General features: G+C 44.1%; 1 protein-coding gene across 1 annotated transcript in view; it reads right to left on the bottom strand.

The window, feature by feature from the left end:
* ABCC3 (ATP binding cassette subfamily C member 3) overlaps positions 1-24,072 on the bottom strand; it is a 59,260-nt gene that overhangs the window by 15,755 nt on the left and 19,433 nt on the right. The window contains exons 2-13 of the mRNA XM_075845838.1: positions 18,078-18,254; positions 17,413-17,538; positions 16,533-16,670; positions 16,312-16,434; positions 16,171-16,232; positions 13,185-13,313; positions 12,666-12,884; positions 12,243-12,420; positions 11,731-11,892; positions 11,445-11,537; positions 10,866-11,069; positions 10,559-10,705 (exon numbers count right to left, since the gene is read on the bottom strand). Coding sequence (XP_075701953.1) covers positions 10,559-10,705; positions 10,866-11,069; positions 11,445-11,537; positions 11,731-11,892; positions 12,243-12,420; positions 12,666-12,884; positions 13,185-13,313; positions 16,171-16,232; positions 16,312-16,434; positions 16,533-16,670; positions 17,413-17,538; positions 18,078-18,254 — 1,758 coding nt within the window. The remainder of the gene's footprint in view (positions 1-10,558; positions 10,706-10,865; positions 11,070-11,444; positions 11,538-11,730; positions 11,893-12,242; positions 12,421-12,665; positions 12,885-13,184; positions 13,314-16,170; positions 16,233-16,311; positions 16,435-16,532; positions 16,671-17,412; positions 17,539-18,077; positions 18,255-24,072) is intronic.

Consider the following 24,072-nt stretch of genomic DNA (forward strand, 5'->3'; position numbering starts at 1 on the left):
CATTTAACGGGTTAAACGGCCGCGATCGAAGTAAACTTCATCAGACAGCAGAGCCCCGGCTCCTGCCTGCACAGGAGACCCGTGCAGGACTTAGACTAGGCTGACGTGAAAAGGCATCAGCCTAGCCTAAAGCCCATTAGTGACCGACGTAAAAAGGCGTATTAGTGGTCACTAAGGGTGGGACGTGAAGGTGCCGGATTATCAGATATGAGCAGTATTAATGGGACGTGAAGGTGCCGGATTATCAGATGTGATCAGTATTAATGGGGCGTGAAGGTGCCGGATTATCAGATGTGATCAGTGTTAATGGGACGTGAAGGTGCCGGATTATCAGATGTGATCAGTGTTAATGGGATGTGAAGGTGCCGGATTATCAGATATGATCAGTGTTAATGTGACGTGAAGGTGCCGGATTATCAGATATGAGCAGTATTAATGTGACGTGAAGGTGCCGGATTATCAGATATGATCAGTATTAATGGGACGTGAAGGTGGCGGATTATCAGATATGAGCAGTATTAATGGGACGTGAAGGTGCCGGATTATCAGATATGAGCAGTATTAATGGGACGTGAAGGTGCCGGATTATCAGATATGAGCAGTATTAATGTGACGTGAAGGTGCCGGATTATCAGATATGATCAGTATTAATGGGATGTGAAGGTGCCGGATTATCAGATATGATCAGTGTTAATGTGACGTGAAGGTGCCGGATTATCAGTTATGATCAGTATTAATGGGACGTGAAGGTGCCGGATTATCAGTTATGATCAGTATTAATGGGACGTGAAGGTGCCGATTTATCAGATATGATCAGTATTAATGGGACGTGAAGGTGCCGGATTAACAGATGTGATCAGTATTAATGGGACGTGAAGGTGCCGGATTATCAGATATGATCAGTATTAATGGGGCGTGAAGGTGCCGGATTATCAGATATGAGCAGTATTAATGGGACGTGAAGGTGCCGGATTATCAGATATGATCTGTATTAATGGGACGTGAAGGTGCCGGATTATCAGATATGATCAGTGTTAATGGGACGTGAAGGTGCCGGATTATCAGATATGAGCTGTATTAATGGGACGTGAAGGTGCCGGATTATCAGATATGATCAGTGTTAATGTGACGTGAAGGTGCCGGATTATCAGATATGATCAGTATTAATGGGACGTGAAAGTGCCGGATTATCAGATATGATCAGTACTAATGGGGCGTGAAGGTGCCGGATTATCAGATATGAGCAGTATTAATGGGACGTGAAGGTGCCGGATTATCAGATGTGATCAGTATTAATGGGACTTGAAGGTGCCGGATTATCAGATGTGATCAGTATTAATGGGGCGTGAAGGTGCCGGATTATCAGATGTGATCAGTGTTAATGGGACGTGAAGGTGCCGGATTATCAGATGTGATCAGTGTTAATGGGACGTGAAGGTGCCGGATTATCAGATATGATCAGTATTAATGGGACGTGAAGGTGCCGGATTATCAGATATGAGCAGTATTAATGTGACGTGAAGGTGCCGGATTATCAGATATGATCAGTATTAATGGGACGTGAAGGTGGCGGATTATCAGATATGAGCAGTATTAATGGGACGTGAAGGTGCCGGATTATCAGATATGAGCAGTATTAATGGGACGTGAAGGTGCCGGATTATCAGATATGAGCAGTATTAATGTGACGTGAAGGTGCCGGATTATCAGATATGATCAGTATTAATGGGATGTGAAGGTGCCGGATTATCAGATATGATCAGTGTTAATGTGACGTGAAGGTGCCGGATTATCAGTTATGATCAGTATTAATGGGACGTGAAGGTGCCGGATTATCAGTTATGATCAGTATTAATGGGACGTGAAGGTGCCGATTTATCAGATATGATCAGTATTAATGGGACGTGAAGGTGCCGGATTAACAGATATGATCAGTATTAATGGGACGTGAAGGTGCCGGATTATCAGATATGATCAGTATTAATGGGGCGTGAAGGTGCCGGATTATCAGATATGAGCAGTATTAATGGGACGTGAAGGTGCCGGATTATCAGATATGATCAGTGTTAATGTGACGTGAAGGTGCCGGATTATCAGATATGATCAGTATTAATGGGACGTGAAAGTGCCGGATTATCAGATATGATCAGTACTAATGGGGCGTGAAGGTGCCGGATTATCAGATATGAGCAGTATTAATGGGACGTGAAGGTGCCGGATTATCAGATGTGATCAGTATTAATGGGACTTGAAGGTGCCGGATTATCAGATGTGATCAGTATTAATGGGGCGTGAAGGTGCCGGATTATCAGATGTGATCAGTGTTAATGGGACGTGAAGGTGCCGGATTATCAGATGTGATCAGTGTTAATGGGACGTGAAGGTGCCGGATTATCAGATATGATCAGTATTAATGGGACGTGAAGGTGCCGGATTATCAGATATGAGCAGTATTAATGTGACGTGAAGGTGCCGGATTATCAGATATGATCAGTATTAATGGGACGTGAAGGTGGCGGATTATCAGATATGATCAGTATTAATGGGACGTGAAGGTGCCGGATTATCAGATATGAGCAGTATTAATGGGACGTGAAGGTGCCGGATTATCAGATATGAGCAGTATTAATGTGACGTGAAGGTGCCGGATTATCAGATATGATCAGTATTAATGGGATGTGAAGGTGCCGGATTATCAGATATGATCAGTGTTAATGTGACGTGAAGGTGCCGGATTATCAGTTATGATCAGTATTAATGGGACGTGAAGGTGCCGGATTATCAGTTATGATCAGTATTAATGGGACGTGAAGGTGCCGATTTATCAGATATGATCAGTATTAATGGGACGTGAAGGTGCCGGATTAACAGATATGATCAGTATTAATGGGACGTGAAGGTGCCGGATTATCAGATATGATCAGTATTAATGGGGCGTGAAGGTGCCGGATTATCAGATATGAGCAGTATTAATGGGACGTGAAGGTGCCGGATTATCAGATATGATCAGTGTTAATGTGACGTGAAGGTGCCGGATTATCAGATATGATCAGTATTAATGGGACGTGAAAGTGCCGGATTATCAGATATGATCAGTACTAATGGGGCGTGAAGGTGCCGGATTATCAGATATGAGCAGTATTAATGGGACGTGAAGGTGCCGGATTATCAGATATGATCAGTATTAATGGGACGTGAAGGTGCCGGATTATCAGATATGAGCAGTATTAATGTGACGTGAAGGTGCTGGATTATCAGATATGATCAGTATTAATGGGATGTGAAGGTGCCGGATTATCAGATATGAGCAGTATTAATGTGACGTGAAGGTGCTGGATTATCAGATATGATCAGTATTAATGGGACGTGAAGGTGCCGGATTATCAGATATGAGCAGTATTAATGGGACGTGAAGGTGCCGGATTATCAGATGTGATCAGTATTAATGGGGCGTGAAGGTGCCGGATTATCAGATGTGATCAGTGTTAATGGGACGTGAAGGTGCCGGATTATCAGATGTGATCAGTGTTAATGGGACGTGAAGGTGCCGGATTAACAGATATGATCAGTATTAATGGGACGTGAAGGTGCCGGATTATCAGATATGAGCAGTATTAATGTGACGTGAAGGTGCCGGATTATCAGATATGATCAGTATTAATGGGACGTGAAGGTGGCGGATTATCAGATATGATCAGTATTAATGGGACGTGAAGGTGCCGGATTATCAGATATGAGCAGTATTAATGGGACGTGAAGGTGCCGGATTATCAGATATGAGCAGTATTAATGTGACGTGAAGGTGCCGGATTATCAGATATGATCAGTATTAATGGGACGTGAAGGTGCCGGTTTATCAGATATGATCAGTATTAATGGGACGTGAAGGTGCCGGATTAACAGATATGATCAGTATTAATGGGACGTGAAGGTGCCGGATTATCAGATATGATCAGTATTAATGGGGCGTGAAGGTGCCGGATTATCAGATATTATCAGTATTAATGGGACGTGAAGGTGCCGGATTATCAGATATGATCAGTGTTAATGTGACGTGAAGGTGCCGGATTATCAGATATGATCAGTATTAATGGGACGTGAAGGTGCCGGATTATCAGATATGATCAGTACTAATGGGGCGTGAAGGTGCCGGATTATCAGATATGAGCAGTATTAATGGGACGTGAAGGTGCCGGATTATCAGATATGATCAGTATTAATGGGACGTGAAGGTGCCGGATTATCAGATATGAGCAGTATTAATGTGACGTGAAGGTGCTGGATTATCAGATATGATCAGTATTAATGGGATGTGAAGGTGCCGGATTATCAGATATGATCAGTATTAATGGGAAGTGAAGGTGCCGGATTATCAGATGTGATCAGTATTAATGGGACGTGAAGGTACCGGATTATCAGATATGATCAGTGCTAATGGGGCGTGAAGGTGCCGGATTATCAGATATGATCAGTGTTAATGTGACGTGAAGGTGCCGGATTATCAGATATGATCAGTGTTAATGTTACGTGAAGGTGCTGGATTATCAGATATGAGCAGTATTAATGGGATGTGAAGGTGCCGGATTATCAGATGCGATCAGTATTAATGGGACGTGAAGGTGCCGCATTATCAGATATGAGCAGTATTAATGGGACGTGAAGGTGCCGGATTATCAGATGCGATCAGTATTAATGGGGCGTGAAGGTGCCGGATTATCAGATATGATCAGTATTAATGGGACGTGAAGGTGCCGGATTATCAGATATGAGCAGTATTAATGGGATGTGAAGGTGCCGGATTATCAGATGTGATCAGTATTAATGGGGCGTGAAGGTGCCGGATTATCAGATGTGATCAGTGTTAATGGGACGTGAAGGTGCCGGATTATCAGATATGAGCTGTATTAATGGGACGTGAAGGTGCCGGATTATCAGATGTGATCAGTATTAATGGGGCGTGAAGGTGCCGGATTATCAGATATGAGCTGTATTAATGGGACGTGAAGGTGCCGGATTATCAGATGTGATCAGTGTTAATGGGACGTGAAGGTGCCGGATTATCAGATATGAGCTGTATTAATGGGACATGAAGGTGCCGGATTATCAGATGTGATCAGTGTTAATGGGACGTGAAGGTGCCGGATTATCAGATATGATCAGTGTTAATGGGACGTGAAGGTGCCGGATTATCAGATATGAGCTGTATTAATGGGACGTGAAGGTGCCGGATTATCAGATGTGATCAGTGTTAATGGGACGTGAAGGTGCCGGATTATCAGATATGAGCTGTATTAATGGGACGTGAAGGTGACGGATTATCAGATGTGATCAGTGTTAATGGGACGTGAAGGTGCCGGATTATCAGATGTGATCAGTGTTAATGGGACGTGAAGGTGACAGATTATCAGATGTGAGCAGTATTAATGGGACGTGAAGGTGCCGGATTATCAGATTTGATCAGTATTAATGGGACGTGAAGGTGCCGGATTATCAGATATGAGCAGTATTAATGGGACCTGAAGGTGCCGGATTATCAGATATGATCAGTATTAATGGGACGTGAAGGTGCCGGATTATCAGATATGAGCAGTATTAATGGGATGTGAAGGTGCCGGATTATCAGATGTGATCAGTATTAATGGGGCGTGAAGGTGCCGGATTATCAGATGTGATCAGTGTTAATGGGACGTGAAGGTGCCGGATTATCAGATATGAGCTGTATTAATGGGACGTGAAGGTGCCGGATTATCAGATGTGATCAGTGTTAATGGGACGTGAAGGTGCCGGATTATCAGATATGAGCTGTATTAATGGGACGTGAAGGTGCCGGATTATCAGATGTGATCAGTGTTAATGGGACGTGAAGGTGCCGGATTATCAGATATGATCAGTGTTAATGGGACGTGAAGGTGCCGGATTATCAGATATGAGCTGTATTAATGGGACGTGAAGGTGCCGGATTATCAGATGTGATCAGTGTTAATGGGACGTGAAGGTGCCGGATTATCAGATATGAGCTGTATTAATGGGACGTGAAGGTGACGGATTATCAGATGTGATCAGTGTTAATGGGACGTGAAGGTGCCGGATTATCAGATGTGATCAGTGTTAATGGGACGTGAAGGTGACAGATTATCAGATGTGAGCAGTATTAATGGGACGTGAAGGTGCCGGATTATCAGATTTGATCAGTATTAATGGGACGTGAAGGTGCCGGATTATCAGATATGAGCAGTATTAATGGGACCTGAAGGTGCCGGATTATCAGATATGATCAGTATTAATGGGACGTGAAGGTGCCGGATTATCAGATGTGATCAGTATTAATGGGACGTGAAGGTGTCGGATTATCAGATATGATCAGTACTAATGGGACGTGAAGGTGCCGGATTATCAGTTATGATCAGTATTAATGGGACGTGAAGGTGCCGGATTATCAGATGTGATCAGTGTTAATGGGACGTGAAGGTGCCGGATTATCAGATATGAGCAGTATTAATGGGAAGTGAAGGTGCCGGATTATCAGATATGATCAGTGTTAATGTTACGTGAAGGTGCCGGATTATCAGATGTGATCAGTATTAATGGGACGTGAAGGTGCCGGATTATCAGATATGATCAGTATTAATGGGACGTGAAGGTGCCGGATTATCAGATATGATCAGTATTAATGGGACGTGAAGGTGCCGGTTTATCAGATATGAGCAGTATTAATGGGATGTGAAGGTGCCGGATTATCAGATATGATCAGTGTTAATGGGACGTGAAGGTGCCGGATTATCAGATATGATCAGTATTAATGGGACGTGAAGGTGCCGGATTATCAGATGTGATCAGTATTAATGGGACGTGAAGGTGCCGGATTATCAGATATGATCAGTATTAATGGGACGTGAAGGTGCCGGATTATCAGATATGATCAGTATTAATGGGACGTGAAGGTGCCGGATTATCAGATATGATCTGTATTAATGGGACGTGAAGGTGCCGGATTATCAGTTATGATCAGTATTAATGGGAAGTGAAGGTGCCGGATTATCAGATATGATCAGTGTTAATGTTACGTGAAGGTGCCGGATTATCAGATGTGATCAGTATTAATGGGACGTGAAGGTGCCGGATTATCAGATATGATCAGTATTAACGGGACGTGAAGGTGCCGGATTATCAGATATGATCAGTATTAATGGGACGTGAAGGTGCCGGATTATCAGATATGATCAGTACTAATGGGACGTGAAGGTGCCGGATTATCAGTTATGATCAGTATTAATGGAAAGTGAAGGTGCCGGATTATCAGATGTGATCAGTGTTAATGTGACGTGAAGGTGCCGGATTATCAGATATGATCTGTATTAATGGGACGTGAAGGTGCCGGATTATCAGTTATCATCAGTATTAATGGGACGTGAAGGTGCCGGATTATCAGATATGATCAGTGTTAATGGGACGTGAAGGTGCCGGATTATCAGATATGATCAGTATTAATGGGACGTGAAGGTGCCGGATTATCAGTTATGATCAGTATTAATGGGACGTGAAGGTGCCGGATTATCAGATATGATCAGTACTAATGGGACGTGAAGGTGCCGGATTATCAGTTATGATCAGTATTAATGGGAAGTGAAGGTGCCGGATTATCAGATGTGATCAGTGTTAATGTGACGTGAAGGTGCCGGATTATCAGATATGATCTGTATTAATGGGACGTGAAGGTGCCGGATTATCAGTTATGATCAGTATTAATGGGACGTGAAGGTGCCGGATTATCAGTTATGATCAGTATTAATGGGAAGTGAAGGTGCCGGATTATCAGATGTGATCAGTGTTAATGTGACGTGAAGGTGCCGGATTATCAGATATGATCTGTATTAATGGGACGTGAAGGTGCCGGATTATCAGTTATGATCAGTATTAATGGGACGTGAAGGTGCCGGATTATCAGATATGATCAGTGTTAATGGGACGTGAAGGTGCCGGATTATCAGATATGATCAGTATTAATGGGACGTGAAGGTGCCGGATTATCAGTTATGATCAGTATTAATGGGAAGTGAAGGTGCCGGATTATCAGATATGATCAGTGTTAATGTTACGTGAAGGTGCCGGATTATCAGATGTGATCAGTATTAATGGGACGTGAAGGTGCTGGATTATCAGATATGATCAGTATTAATGGGACGTGAAGGTGCCGGATTATCAGATATGATCAGTGTTAATGGGACGTGAAGGTGCCGGATTATCAGATATGATCGGTATTAATGGGACGTGAAGGTGCCGGTTTATCAGATATGATCAGTGTTAATGGGACGTGAAGGTGCCGGATTATCAGATATGATCAGTATTAATGGGACGTGAAGGTGCCGGATTATCAGATATGAGCAGTATTAATGGGACGTGAAGGTGCCGGATTATCAGATATGATCAGTGTTAATGGGACGTGAAGGTGCCGGATTATCAGATATGATCAGTATTAATGGGGCGTGAAGGTGCTGGATTATCAGATGTGATCAGTGTTAATGGGACGTGAAGGTGCCGGATTATCAGATATGAGCAGTATTAATGGGATGTGAAGGTGCCGGATTATCAGATGTGATCAGTATTAATGGGACGTGAAGGTGCCGCATTATCAGATATGATCAGTATTAATGGGGCGTGAAGGTGCCGGATTATCAGATGTGATCAGTGTTAATGGGACGTGAAGGTGCCGGATTATCAGATATGAGCTGTATTAATGGGGCGTGAAGGTGCCGGATTATCAGATGTGATCAGTATTAATGGGATGTGAAGGTGCCGGATTATCAGATGTGATCAGTGTTAATGGGACGTGAAGGTGCCGGATTATCAGATATGAGCAGTATTAATGGGACGTGAAGGTGACGGATTATCAGATGTGATCAGTATTAATGGGATGTGAAGGTGCCGGATTATCAGATGTGATCAGTGTTAATGGGACGTGAAGGTGCCGGATTATCAGATATGAGCTGTGTTAATGGGACGTGAAGGTGGCGGATTATCAGATGTGATCAGTGTTAATGGGACGTGAAGGTGCCGGATTATCAGATATGAGCAGTATTAATGGGACGTGAAGGTGACGGATTATCACATGTGATCAGTATTAATGGGGAGTGAAGGTGCCGGATTATCAGATGTGATCAGTGTTAATGGAACGTGAAGGTGCCGGATTATCAGATGTGATCAGTGTTAATGGGACGTAAAGGTGCCGGATTATCAGATGTGAGCAGTATTAATGGGACGTGAAGGTGCCGGATTATCAGATTTGATCAGTATTAATGGGACGTGAAGGTGCCGGATTATCAGATATGAGCAGTATTAATGGGACGTGAAGGTGCCGGATTATCAGATGTGATCAGTGTTAATGGGACGTGAAGGTGCCGGATTATCAGATGTGATCAGTGTTAATGGGACGTGAAGGTGCCGGATTATCAGATGTGATCAGTATTAATGGGACGTGAAGGTGCCGGATTATCAGATATGATCAGTATTAATGGAATGTGAAGGTGCCGGATTATCAGATGTGATCAGTGTTAATGGGGCGTGAAGGTGCCGGATTATCAGATATGATCAGTATTAATGGGACGTGAAGGTGCCGGATTATCAGATGTGATCAGTGTTAATGGGACGTGAAGGTGCCGGATTATCAGATGTGATCAGTATTAATGGGACGTGAAGGTGCCGGATTATCAGATATGATCAGTATTAATGGAATGTGAAGGTTCCGGATTATCAGATGTGATCAGTGTTAATGGGACGTGAAGGTGCCGGATTATCAAATGTGATCAGTGTTAATGGGACGTGAAGGTGCCGGATTATCAGATGTGATCAGTATTAATGGGACGTGAAGGTGCCGGATTATCAGATATGATCAGTATTAATGGAATGTGAAGGTGCCGGATTATCAGATGTGATCAGTGTTAATGGGGCGTGAAGGTGCCGGATTATCAGATATGATCAGTATTAATGGGACGTGAAGGTGCCGGATTGTCAGATGTGATCAGTGTTAATGGGACGTGAAGGTGCTGGATTATCAGATGTGATCAGTATTAATGGGACGTGAAGGTGCCGGATTATCAGATATGATCAGTATTAATGGAATGTGAAGGTTCCGGATTATCAGATGTGATCAGTGTTAATGGGGCGTGAAGGTGCCGGATTATCAGATATGATCAGTATTAATGGAATGTGAAGGTGCCGGATTATCAGATGTGATCAGTGTTAATGGGGCATGAAGGTGCCGGATTATCAGATGTGATCAGTGTTAATGGGACGTGAAGGTGCCGGATTATCAGATATGATCAGTATTAATGGGGCGTGAAGGTGCCGGATTATCAGATATGAGCAGTATTAATGGGGCGTGAAGGTGCCGGATTATCAGATATGATCAGTATTAATGGGACGTGAAGGTGCCGGATTATCACACATGGTTTAAATATTCTGCTCCTGATCTTGTGAAATTCAATATTATATCCTGATTTTGTTCTGGATTATCAAACATTCCGGATTACCGGATCAATAATATTCGGACGTGTTTTCTTACCTGTGCGATGTTGCTGATGACTTGGGGCAGCATGTTAAGGGGAAATCTTAAAATATTAAATAGTGAGAGGGACACGAACGCTTTCTCTGCATCCAGAATGTTCTTCTCATCGACAGACACGTAGACGGCGAACGTAGTCAGCGCCACCTGGAATAAAGCAGAGAAGGGCTGTGACATCATCTTCTGCACCTTTAGTCCAACTACAACTCTCAACAGGTACGCCGGTAGTCAGTTTCACAAGAAAAGGAGAACCACCGGTCAATAGTCTTAACCTCTGCCGCTGATTCTCATGGATCGCTATCCTTACCAAGAATGGCGCGCTGGTCCATGCAAAGGTAGATAACGCGTTGAGGTACGCCGACTTTTTAAGAACGTTGAGCTCCTTGCTGCGGATCTCTAGAACCTTCTGGCAAAACGAGGGCTCCCAGGCGTACAGCTTCAGCACTTTTATACCGTTCAGGATTTCATTCATTAGCTTGATCCTGGAATCCTTGTACTGCATTTGTTCCACCTGATAACGGAGCAGATATTGTTATAAAAGTAGTCAGATCATGCAGCACCATGAACCTCCAGCAGGGGGCAGAGGAGCACCATTAACCTCCAGCAGGGAGCAGAGCAGCACCATTAACCTCCAGCAGGGGGCAGAGCAGCACCATGAACCTCCAGCAGGGGGCAGAGGAGCAGTATTAACCTCCAGCAGGGAGCAGAGCAGCACCATGAACCTCCAGCAGGGGGCAGAGCAGCACCATGAACCTCCAGCAGGGGGCAGAGCAGCATCTGATCTCCAGCAGGGGTCAGAGAAGCACCATTAACCTCCTGCAGGGGGCAGTGAAGGTGAACCTATGTAACAGAATGAGGACAACCCCTTGTAATCGTCATCACTTACTTGGAAGGCTCTGGTTTTCATGGCTATAAAGGCATTAATGGGGATCAGAAGAACCATGACGGCAACTCCGGCCAGCACAGAAGGTCCCAGAGTCTGTAAAAGGAAGGGATCCGGATCAATAATTGAACATGCAATATATTTTGAGGCAGCAAAGATCATCAATAAATTGTGGCATCTAGATGAAGCAGTGCAGCACCAGTACTCTCCACTAGGGGGCAGAGGTCTTGTACAGATAATAATTAATGAGCTAGGATTAAGAGGTTCTATCCATTTAGTTATTTTTTACCTGCCAGAGAAAATAAAGTGCCAGGCAGATCTGCAGAGGAGCCGACCACAGCATATTGAGGAAAGTGGTCAAGTCCTGGAAACGTTGAGCGTCCACTGACATCAGGTTGACAACCTCTCCAACCGTAGATGAACGTTTTGCAGCATTTGTGATCACAAGCGACTGAGGAAAACATGAAGCAGAAATGTAAAGACAATCCCTACTTTTCAGAAGGATACCGTAACAATAAGTTGATCATAAAGCCCCCAGTGATCAGCTGTGATCTGAGGGGAAACCTGGCAGAAAGTGTTCAGTTTCCCTGCAGTGCCACCACAGGAGAAATGAAGCATTACACTGTCCAATCATATCTATGTGTTGAGACGCTCTATGGTACATCAGAAGACGTCTCCATAGATTCCCATGGAAATAACGATATCTGCTGACAGTTCTGCTGTCCATGGCCGGCTTTCAGAGACTTTACAGGTGGGGTGTACTTAGCAGAACTCCTCATTTGGGGGGGAACCTGATCTCACCTTCCTGTATATGATACCAGTGATCGCGCTTCTCAGCCGCATCCCAGTGACGAAGCAGTAGTGGAAATGCTGGTGAAGGATCAATGTTTGAGCTACAGAGGAGAGGAACATCAAAGCCGCGATGGTGAATCCCCACCAGGCGGGAGCTTGGCCATCTTTGATGAACATGATGAGAATGCTGGAAGATAGGAGTTCAGTAAATATTAGGAAGACGTGAATTATGGTCCATTGTGTGTGGAGTCATGGAAAGACCCGGAATAAAGGGGCAGTAGCGTTGCTCAATGATATGTTGGGTTTGTCATGGTTGTTGGCTTCTTCATTCTAGTGCTTGGCGATACAGGGTAAAATACTTCAGTATGAATAATAATACTACTACTACCACTATGTGGACTTGACCCTATAGATGTCCCATCTGGCTAGTACCTTAGTAACTGAGGATTCACAAAAGACAAGAGGTCCTGAAACAGCTTGAAAACGGAACCAATTAAAAAGAACGAGCCAAACGTCTTCAGCAGAACCTTTAAGAAGGAAGGCTCTTTCTTCTTTTTGTTGTTCTCGATCAGGACATCGGACTCGGTGGGCTTCTCATCCACGTGGTTCAGCTCTATCTCCTGAGTCTTGATGTAATTCACTTCACTCGTTCTGCAACATGAAAGAATTATCTGAAATGTATATATATATAATGGACGTATATGGGGCAACTACAAGAGACTAGGAGGGTCATGATGTATCAAGTTGCTTATATGAGGTTTGTCTTTGTCATGATGCCATATGGGGCTCTTGTAGGTCATATTTTCCGATGCACTGGAAGGATTGATATAAGATATTTGCTTATAGGAGATAAGTAATTCAGAAACCCAAGATATTTGTAAGAAGGTCAATGAAGACTTAGGTGATCAGCTATAAGTCGTCCACCACATAGTCACATTACATATAAGATACCTTATCTTGTTCTTCTCCTTTTCCCATTCTTTAATCAATTTGGACACAACCATTTTAGAGGTGTCATCTTCATTTAAAGACCAAAGGTCCTTGTCTTCCACAGGTCTTCTGTAGCCCAATATAGCCATCCTGTGTAGCAAGAAATATCAAGTCAACAAAATAAATGTGGTGAAAATGAGATATTATCAGTCCCTTCAGATGACAGACTGTCAATCACTCACTGATGGGCGGTGGAAGGTCTCCAGCTCATGAAGACAAGGCTGTCAATCACGCTCTGATGGGCGGGGGAAGGTCTCCAGCTCATGAAGACAAGACTGTCAATCACTCACTGATGGGTGGGGGAAGGTCTCCAGCTCATGAAGACAAGACTGTCAATCACTCACTGATGGGTGGGGGAAGTTCTCCAGCTCATGAAGACAAGGCTGTCAATCACACTCTGATGGGTGGAGGAAGGTCTCCAGCTCATGAAGACAAGACTGTCAATCACTCACTGATGGGTGGGGGAAGGTCTCCAGCTCATGAAGACAAGACTGTCAATCACTCACTGATGGGTGGGGGAAGTTCTCCAGCTCATGAAGACAAGACTGTCAATCACTCACTGATGGGTGGAGGAAGGTCTCCAGCTCATGAAGACAAGACTGTCAATCACTCACTGATGGGTGGTGGAAGGTCTCCAGCTCATGAAGACAAGGCTGTCAATCACTCACTGATGGGTGGGGGAAGGTCTCCTGCTCATGAAGACAAGACTGTCAATCACTCACTGATGGGTGGTGGAAGGTCTCCAGCTCATGAAGACAAGGCTGTCAATCACTCACTGATGGGCGGGGGAAGGTCTCCAGCTCATGAAGACAAGACTGTCAATCACTCACTGATGGGTGGGGGAAGGTCTCCAGCTCATGAAGACAAGACTGTCAATCACTCACTGATGGGTGGTGGAAGGTCTCCAGCTCATGAAGACAAGGCTGTCAATCACTCACTGATGGGCGGGGGAAGGTCTCCTGCTCATGAAGACAAGACTGTCAATCACTCACTGATGGGTGGGGGAAGGTCTCCAGCTCATGAAGACAAGACTGTCAATCACTCACTGATGGGCGGGGGAAGGTCAGCTCATGAAGACAAGACTGTCAATCACTCACTGATGGGCGGGGGAAGGTCAGCTCATGAAGACAAGACTGTCAATCACTCACTGATGGGTGGTGGAAGGTCTCCAGCTCATGAAGACAAGACTGTCAATCACTCACTGATGGGTGGAGGAAGGTCTCCAGCTCATGAAGACAAGACTGTCAATCACTCACTGATGGGCGGGGGAAGGTCTCCTGCTCATGAAGACAAGACTGTCAATCACTCACTGATGGGTGGGGGAAGGTCTCCAGCTCATGAAGACAAGACTGTCAATCACTCACTGATGGGCGGGGGAAGGTCTCCAGCTCATGAAGACAAGACTGTCAATCACTCACTGATGGGCGGGGGAAGGTCTCCAGCTCATAAAGACAAGACAGTCAATCACTCACTGATGGGCGGGGGAAGGTCTTCATGAAGACAATCACTCACTGATGGGTGGGGGAAGTTCTCCAGCTTATGGAGACAAGACTGTCAATCACTCACTGATGGGCGGGGGAAGGTCTCCAGCTCATGAAGACAAGACTGTCAATCACTCACTGATCGGCGGGGGAAGGTCTCCAGCTCATGAAGACAAGACTGTCAATCACTCACTGATGGGTGGAGAAAGGTCTCCAGCTCATGAAGACAAGGCTGTCAATCACTCACTCATGGACAGGGGAAGGTCTTCATGAAGACAATCACTCACTGATGGGTGGGGGAAGGTCTCCAGCTTATGGAGACAAGGCTGTCAATCACTCACTGATGGGCGCTGGAAGGTCTCCAGCTCATGAAGACAAGACTGTCAATCACTCACTGATGGGTGGAGGAAGGTCTCCAGCTCATGAAGACAAGACTGTCAATCACTCACTGATGGGCGGGGGAAGGTCTCCAGCTCATGAAGACAAGACTGTCAATCACTTACTGATGGGTGGAGGAAGGTCTCCAGCTCATGAAGACAAGACTGTCAATCACTCACTGATGGGTGGTGGAAGGTCTCCAGCTCATGAAGACAAGACTGTCAATCACTCACTGATGGGCTGGGGAAGGTCTCCAGCTCATGAAGACAAGACTGTCAATCACTTACTGATGGGTGGAGGAAGGTCTCCAGCTCATGAAGACAAGACTGTCAATCACTCACTGATGGGCGGGGGAAGGTCTCCAGCTCATGAAGACAAGACTGTCAATCACTCACTAATGGGCGGGGGAAGGTCTCCAGCTCATAAAGACAAGACTGTCAATCACTCACTGATGGGCTGGGGAAGGTCTCCAGCTCATGAAGACAAGACTGTCAATCACTCACTGATGGGCGGAGGAAGGTCTCCAGCTCATGAAGACAAGACAGTCAATCACCCACTGATGTTCGGGGGAAGGTCTTCATGAAGACAATCACTCACTGATGGGTGGGGGAAGTTCTCCAGCTTATGGAGACAAGACTGTCAATCACTCACTGATCGGCGGGGGAAGGTCTCCAGCTCATGAAGACAAGACTGTCAATCACTCACTGATGGGTGGAGAAAGGTCTCCAGCTCATGAAGACAAGACTGTCAATCACTCACTGATGGGCGGGGGAAGGTCTCCAGCTCATGAAGACAAGACTGTCAATCACTTACTCATGGGTGGAGGAAGGTCTCCAGCTCATGAAGACAAGACTGTCAATCACTCACTGATGGGTGGTGGAAGGTCTCCAGCTCATGAAGACAAGACTGTCAATCACTCACTGATGGGCGGTGGAAGGTCTCCAGCTTATGGAGACAAGGCTGTCAATCACTCACTGATGGGCATGGAGTTTCCTAGGCAGCCTCTAGATGGGTACTGCCCCTGACCAGAGATGACTACTCTGGATCTTCTATGGACCTGTTGAGGCTCATAAGTCCATTCTACTTACTTGGTGAACCACCAGAATGTTAATCTTGAAAGAAAACCAGCGTCCGACTCTGGGCACGGATTCTGTGGAGAAGATTTGACATTTAGAATTGGTTTCTGCACATTATAGCAGATTGTACATCAGTAGTGAATATCAACTCACACAATCCGATCTGACGGGAGAAAAGAATGGGGGCGCCTCTTTGAAGCAGGAGAGAATAAGTTCCACCACAAGCAGAAAGAAATAAATAAAAAACGTGGTGAAGCGGAATCTGTCGCTGACGCCCTAGACACAGGAAAGACACCAAATATTGTTACCGGAATCATTCATGGGTAATAACGATGACGTCATTGGGTGATTACAACCCCATCCCATCCCGTTACCTCACGGACTGAAGACATGACCTTGGAGCGGAAAGGTATAATAGCGCATAGTGTCGAGAGGAACCAGAATATTATTAGCACCCCTGAAGACTGGACGCCCCTCAGTCTTTCGTACTGGATAAGTATTGTCGCCACAATCTGCGAAAATAGGAAAAACGTAAAAAGATAAGGAGACTTTCTTCCAATCACGTGTAAGAAAATGATATTGGTGGTGGGGGGGGGTCTGGCAGTGGAGACTCCAATCAGTTTTTGCACCCTTTCAGTGCTGGCTGGAGATTTCTGGAACTCGCAATGTCCACCACTTCTCTTCACGGATGCGCCATTCATTTCCATGTACTGACCGGTAAGGTGGCACTGGAATCGATGGCGCTTCTTAAGAAGGAATACATGAAGATGCCAAGTACTAGAAATCTCACCACTAAGGGGTTGGGGTGTATTACCCAGTGCCCTAGCACCTTCATTCAGGAATAAAAATGGGTCAGAAAAGCAGCAGGTAGTAGCCAGACCCGCTATATGGGATAAAATACGACAAGTTTGGAAACCCCACAGATCAGTCCTTTTAGCGAATGTTAAATATGTGAAAACCGTTCTTTAATTTCTTTTGTCTTCGCAGAGATCTGACGGCTGGAAGTTCTAGGCCGTAAGCCTGAGGCTGCACTACTGAGGAATCACGATGACATGTCCTTTTCTGATTTGTCAGGTGCACTGTTGTAATGGAAACCATAAATGGATCAAAATCACCATCCACATCAATGTCTACGTCCTGCCTGGCATGAATAGTTAGAAATGGGCGTGGACATTGATGTGGATGGTGACCTTATAGACACTGATTACCCCAGATCCAATAATATCATAGCGTAATAATGAACTGGAAACAAACCATAGTTATTCCGACTATGAGCGGCGTGACGAAAAACACCGGGGGAGGGGGATCGTTCTGTACAAGAGCATGGAAAGAGTAAAACAGGTCCGCCCAACACACGCACCAGAGCAGCACCCCGAATATCTGCAAAACAGAGAACAATGCCTATAATACAATAATGGGTTAAAGAACATTCTACACAATATATATGACCTGTAACTCATGCAGTATATAAATATATATATATATATATATATATATATATATCTTGATTCTAGTCTATATCACATGGATGATATAATTAGACTCACAGAGGATTGCCTAGACTAGATGCTATTGTAACAAACCCTCAGCTGTGAGCAGTTTTAGGGCTTATTCACACTGGGTGGTCAAAAAGTGTTTTTTGTTTTGCCCTGATGTTCGCATAGCTGCACTATTTGACCGCACCATCTAATAGACCCTTAGGCTGCCTGTGCACGAGGGGTAGTGACACACATAGCGGACCCATTCTCTGACGCACCGAAAAGACATGAACTATTATTCGTAAACCGGACCGAGTTATGGTAAAAGTGCATTTCAGTGCAGGTTTTGGCTACAGCTCGGCCCGGCACGGACCGCTAGACATGGCTTGCTGCTAAACCCCCACCCCTGATATCTTATTACATGCAGTGATAATTTCTTACCGTCTTGGCTTTGCTCCGCACGGACAGCACAATATATCCCTTTCTGTTATATTTTAAATAAATAATATAAAATGGCAGTAAGACCCAGAGGAAGATGCAGGGGATCCAAGCAATGACTGTGTACTGGAAGCATGGCGTCAGGTCCGGGTTGTCCGTGTACAACGTGATGTTGGAATCCTGAAAAAAGAACCCAAAAAAACATTACCCAGAATCCCTCACTGTCTATTTGCAGGTCAAAACAAAAACAATGAGTGGCTCAGGAGAAGTAATAAATGTACACAGTGACTCCACCAGCAGAATAGTGAGTGCAGCTCTGGAGTATAATACAGGATGTAACTCAGGATCAGTACAGGATAAGTAATGTATGTACACAGTGACTCCACCAGCAGAATAGTGAGTGCAGCTCTGGAGTATAATACAGGATGTAACTCAGGATCAGTACAGGATAAGTAATGTAATGTATGTACACAATGACTCCACCAGCAGAATAGTGAGTGCAGCTCTGGAGTATAATACAGGATGTAACTCAGGATCAGTACAGGATAAGTAATGTAATGTGTGTACACAGTGACTCCACCAGCAGAATAGTGAGTGCAGCTCTGGAGTATAATACAGGATGTAACTCAGGATCAGTACAGGGTAAGTAATGTATGTACACAGTGACTCCACCAGCAGAACAGTGAGTGCAGCTCTGGTGTATAATACAAGATGTAACTCAGGATCAGTACAGGATAAGTAATGTAATGTAAGTACACAGTGACTCCACCAGCAGAATAGTGAGTGCAGCTCTGGAGTATAATACAGGATGTAACTCAGGATCAGTACAGGATAAGTAATGTATTTACACAGTGACTCAACCAGCAGAATAGTGAGTGCAGCTCTGGAGTATAATACAGGATGTAACTCTGGATCAGTACAGGATAAGTAATGTATGTACACAGTGACTCCACCAGCAGAATAGTGAGTGCAGCTCTGGTGTATAATACACGATGTAACTAAGGATCAGTACAGGATAAGTAAAGTATGTACACAGTGACTCCACCAGCAGAATAGTGAGTACAGCTCTGGAGTATAATAAAGGATATAACTCAGGATCAGTACAGGATAAGTAATGTATGTACACAGTGACTCCACCAGCAGAATAGTGAGTGAAGCTCTGGAGTATAATACAGGATGTAACTCAGGATCAGTACAGGATAAGTAATGTAATGTATGTACACAGTGACTCCACCAGCAGAATAGTGAGTGCAGCTCTGGAGTATAATACAGGATGTAACTCAGGATCAGCACAGGATAAGTAATGTAATATATGTACACAGTGACTCCACCAGCAGAATAGTGAGTGCAGCTCTGGAGTATAATACAGTATATAACTCAGGATCAGTACAGGATAAGTAATGTAATGTATGTACACAGTGACTCCACCAGTAGAATAGTGAGTGCAGCTCTGGAGTATAATACAGGATGTAACTCAGGATCAGTACAGGATAAGTAATGTAATGTATGTACACAGTGACTCCACCAGCAGAATAGTGAGTGCAGCTCTGGAGTATAATACAGGATGTAACTCTGGATCAGTACAGGATAAGTAATGTAATGTATGTACACAGTGACTCCACCAGCAGAATAGTGAGTGCAGCTCTGGAGTATAATACAGGATGTAACTCTGGATCAGTACAGGATAAGTAATGTAATGTATGTACACAGTGACTCCACCAGCAGAATAGTGAGTGCAGCTCTGGAGTATAATACAGGATATTACTCAGGATCAGTACAGGATAAGTAATGTAATGTATGTACACAGTGACTCCACCAGCAGAATAGTGAGTGCAGCTCTGGAGTATAATACAGGATGTAACTCAGGATCAGTACAGGATAAGTAATATGTTTGTACACAGTGACTTCACCAGCAGAATAGTGAGTGCAGCTCTGGAGTATGATACAAGATGTAACTCAGGATCAGTACAGGATAAGTAATGTAATGTATGTACACAGTGACTCCACCAGCAGAATTGTGAGTGCAGCTCTGGAGTATAATACAGGATGTAACTCAGGATCAGTACAGGATAAGTAATATAATGTATGCAGCAAAAGTATAGAGGAAAACCGTGATCCAGCGCTAGGTGATTTTTTAAAAGGAAATGATGTTCCAACTTTATTTTTGAACAATATAAAATTCCAGGTACGGGGATGGTAACGGGTAATGGCTACGCGTTTCGGACAACGCTTGTGTCCTTATTCATGGCTTGTCATGAACAAAAGAATGGCTTTCCGAAGTTTATATCCGGTCGGTAAGATGAAACGCAACTTAATTGTAGGATACGCCTATCATTCCGGGAGTTCCGAGGGACAAATGTCACAGTATCAGGTGGGTGAAAATGTTTTCCTTCATAATACTGAAACTTGGAAAAAGTTACATTGCTAAGTTATGTATTCTAACCAGCAGCTCATATTAAAGACATAGTGTCGCCGTTACTATATTTGTAATTAATAGTTCCGACCTCGGTGCCCCTCTACGTCCTCCATTTGGTTCAATAATGGAACATAAGTTCTTTCATGGTTGTGAGACCAAAGGTCCAGAAGGCCTCCCGTTTTTCAGTAATGTGGTTGCTATTCCTACCCAGAAAACAAGATGCTGTTGACAGATCTAGCATTCTTATCCTGTCTCCATTTAGTACATTAAGAGCATAATGTTTTCCCGCTGTGAACGGGTGTGAGAAATACCCCCTGCCGTCCTGACCCAATGAAAGTAGGAGGTGTCCAGACATTAGACAGAATATTGGATGTCCAATTGTTCAGGGAGCATCAGATATCCGTGTGTTAATGAGTTGAATAATAAGATCCATCAACAGCAGCTAACTTGCTTATTTGTAGTTTCCATAAAATAACAGATGCATATTGTAGTAAAACTAACAATAAGATCCGTCATCAGCAACTATCCTGCTTGTTGATGGGTTCCATGTAGTAATTGGAGATTATTCTAGTAAAACTAGACAAAAGTCATAAAGACGTAATACACAGATGCTGGATTTTATATTTGATGACTGCAGAGCCAATATTAAAGGCGGAGCTCCACTTTAACAAAAATGTATGTATAAAGTATGGAATTAATGAGTCGTTAATGCTTTCCAGCCGAATCCTCTACAATGAGTGATTATGCACATGTTGGAAATCAGGTAATTACAGTGTCTCCGGACGGATCCTGTATCCTCCATGCTGGGAATCCAGCAGATCTCACGTTACCACCGTCTGCCCTCATTAAAGCCAATGAAGCGTATTGAGCCAAGGTCTGATGAATGACTGGATTGTTATATAATATAAAGCAGACCCCAAGTGCCATTAATCTCCGACAGGCTTTGGACTACTTCATTGCAACGTTAAAAGCATTTTTTTCCCCAATTGAAATGGACCAAGACTTCTGAGTACGAGTATGTCAGCGCACCAGCCAAGCTTACAGATGTAGCAGAGGCCTACTGGCGTTACAGGGCTCCAGCTCCTTCGTTCACCACCTGGAGGTCCTGTCTTCATGTCCTCCTCCGATATTGGCGCCCCCTCTTTGCAACGAACCATACAGAGACAGGAACTGATGGCATCGTGTGGTCTTGTGACTCGGACCCCCCCCCCCTTTGTGTACGTCAACAGTCCCAGATCATCAATACGTCATGGTAATTACAAGGAAATGGTCTGTCAATTATCTCCATGTTAGTAGAGTAAGGGGCCACACGTAATGTACAAGTTGGCACCTGCTATATCGGTGGTCACATAGTTTATTTTCAAACCTGGGTGTGTATTTCATCCCACCAAGAAGTAAAAGATTCAAAAAATTGGATCTGTGGTTCGGGAGACTTCTCATCGGCCCCCCTGCTTGTCCCTTGACCCTCTTGTAACGGTGCTTGGCATGGGCCTCCGGGGAGAACGTTATGTATGTGGAGTCATAAAGGATCCAGGCAAAACTCCATCCTTCTTCAGACATGCAAAAATGTTATATCAGATTCTGCTAAGGTTGTTCTTCATCATGAGAAGACCTTTTGGTCAAGGTTCTTCAGGAGGTGGTCAGCTGCCGGACTCCGCGATGCCACTTATCTCATGGAAAACCAATAGAATCCTCAGCGCAATCCAAGCCAGCTAAAATATCACCAAAACGGCAGATGTCCAAGAGTGTGACAATTCTCATAGACATCAGACTAATGGTAGATCCCACTGAGCAGAACCCTTAAAGGGTTTGTCTAGTTTGGAAAGCCAATGGTCATACATCCTATTAGGGAATTAATACAGGGGGGTCCTCAGTTCAGGATCCCCATCACTTGGTCAGAGTGGAGAGCGGCCTCATAGAACGTCTCCCTGTCTGGAGGACCTGTCCTGTATTACACAAACACATTGAAATGAATGGACACTGTGTAATGCCTTATTTCACCTGTGGTGGTGCTGCAGAGAAATTAAACACTGCCAGGTTTCCCCACAGATCACAGACGATCACTGGGGGTCCCAAGTGATCTTCCCATTGCCAAGGGAAGAAGTGGTTGTCCAAAGCGGAGAAACCCATCAGGCTAAGCCTTGATACACAGGTGTTATAATTGTTGGCGTCCATTTCTGGGGAAGTGAAATTATTATGGACACCACAAAACAATCTTTGCATAACCATTTCCCTGATGTCTAATGGACTACAGTCTACGGGCATCATCCGTACAATGGTTCGGCTTTGTGTTTAATGCTCGCTATACGAAATGTTTCAGAGAATATGCAAAATGTAGAACAAACGGCAGCGGAAAGACCTCCGGACAATGGAGAAGTGCGGGGAAGATCTTAGAATGCAAATCGTAGTTTATTACAGGCGGGCAAAGAAATTTGCCTCCAGGCTTTATGACTATCGGACGCCATACGTCACCATTTCTCTAAAGCAGGCGCCATTTTGAGGGAATCGGTGGACCGTAAGCTTGTTGCAGATGTTTTCACACCCTGATTGATAGCGGTCGCTGATTTCCGGTTTCATACTCGGCAAATATTGAGACTTCTTATCTATACAAATTCTACTACTTTCTTTGCAGTGTACACAGCGTGGCGATCCTTCCACAGGTATTTAGAGAAATTCGATTTTCGGAGCAGTCCATTCTCAGTCCATTCGCCGCTTTTGTGTCCTATAATTTGCCCTTTTAATAAATGACAGCGAGACGGTTTCTCAGAATCTAACAATAACCTGGCAAGAGGCCTAGTTCATGAGACGCGTTGTCCTTGTGTGGTTCATGTTATAAGATATCCAAATGAGCTCATAGACCTGTGGCAGAAAGCCCAAATGAAACCAAATAGGCCTAAAAATGTAATAATAGGGACTAATGGATGTCAGGTAATAGGGAGCGTCAACGTGATGACTCGAGGCCCATCGCAGTACCATAAGAGAAAGCAGAGAGTGACATCTGGATACCCCCGTTCTTGTAGTATATAAAAACCCACTACTCTTACTGTAAAGAATCCTTCACACATACGTATGTTTAATTCCATAACTGCAATGATGCTTTAAGATGTATACACAATATTTAACCTTTTTATTGTTGTACATTAGGAATTAATTTCTACAGGTTTACTCCTCTTTAAACATATATAGAGCTCTGCTCCTCTTACTGTAAAGAATCCATAACACATAATATGCATGTGTTATATTTTACTGCAGCTATTTGAGAGAATCCAAAGGATCCTACTAGATCTTTACCACTTTTCCTATGTCTAGTCCTTATCACATATCTTTACTTCTCTTACTGCAAAGAATCCTTTATCCATACACGAATGTTATATTTCACTGCTATTTTTGAAAGAATCCACATAATATGTACGTATTACATTTTACGGTTGCTATTTGAAGGAATGTAAAGAATCCTACTAGTTCTTTACCACTCTTACTATAACTACTCGTCATTCCATAACTGTACTGCTCTTACTGTAAAGAATCCGGAGGCAAACTAAAAAGCAAATACAAAAATTGACTTCATGTATCAGTGACCAT

Source organism: Rhinoderma darwinii, chromosome 13, assembly GCF_050947455.1.
Source record: "Rhinoderma darwinii isolate aRhiDar2 chromosome 13, aRhiDar2.hap1, whole genome shotgun sequence".
Taxonomy (NCBI): Eukaryota; Metazoa; Chordata; class Amphibia; order Anura; family Rhinodermatidae; genus Rhinoderma; species Rhinoderma darwinii.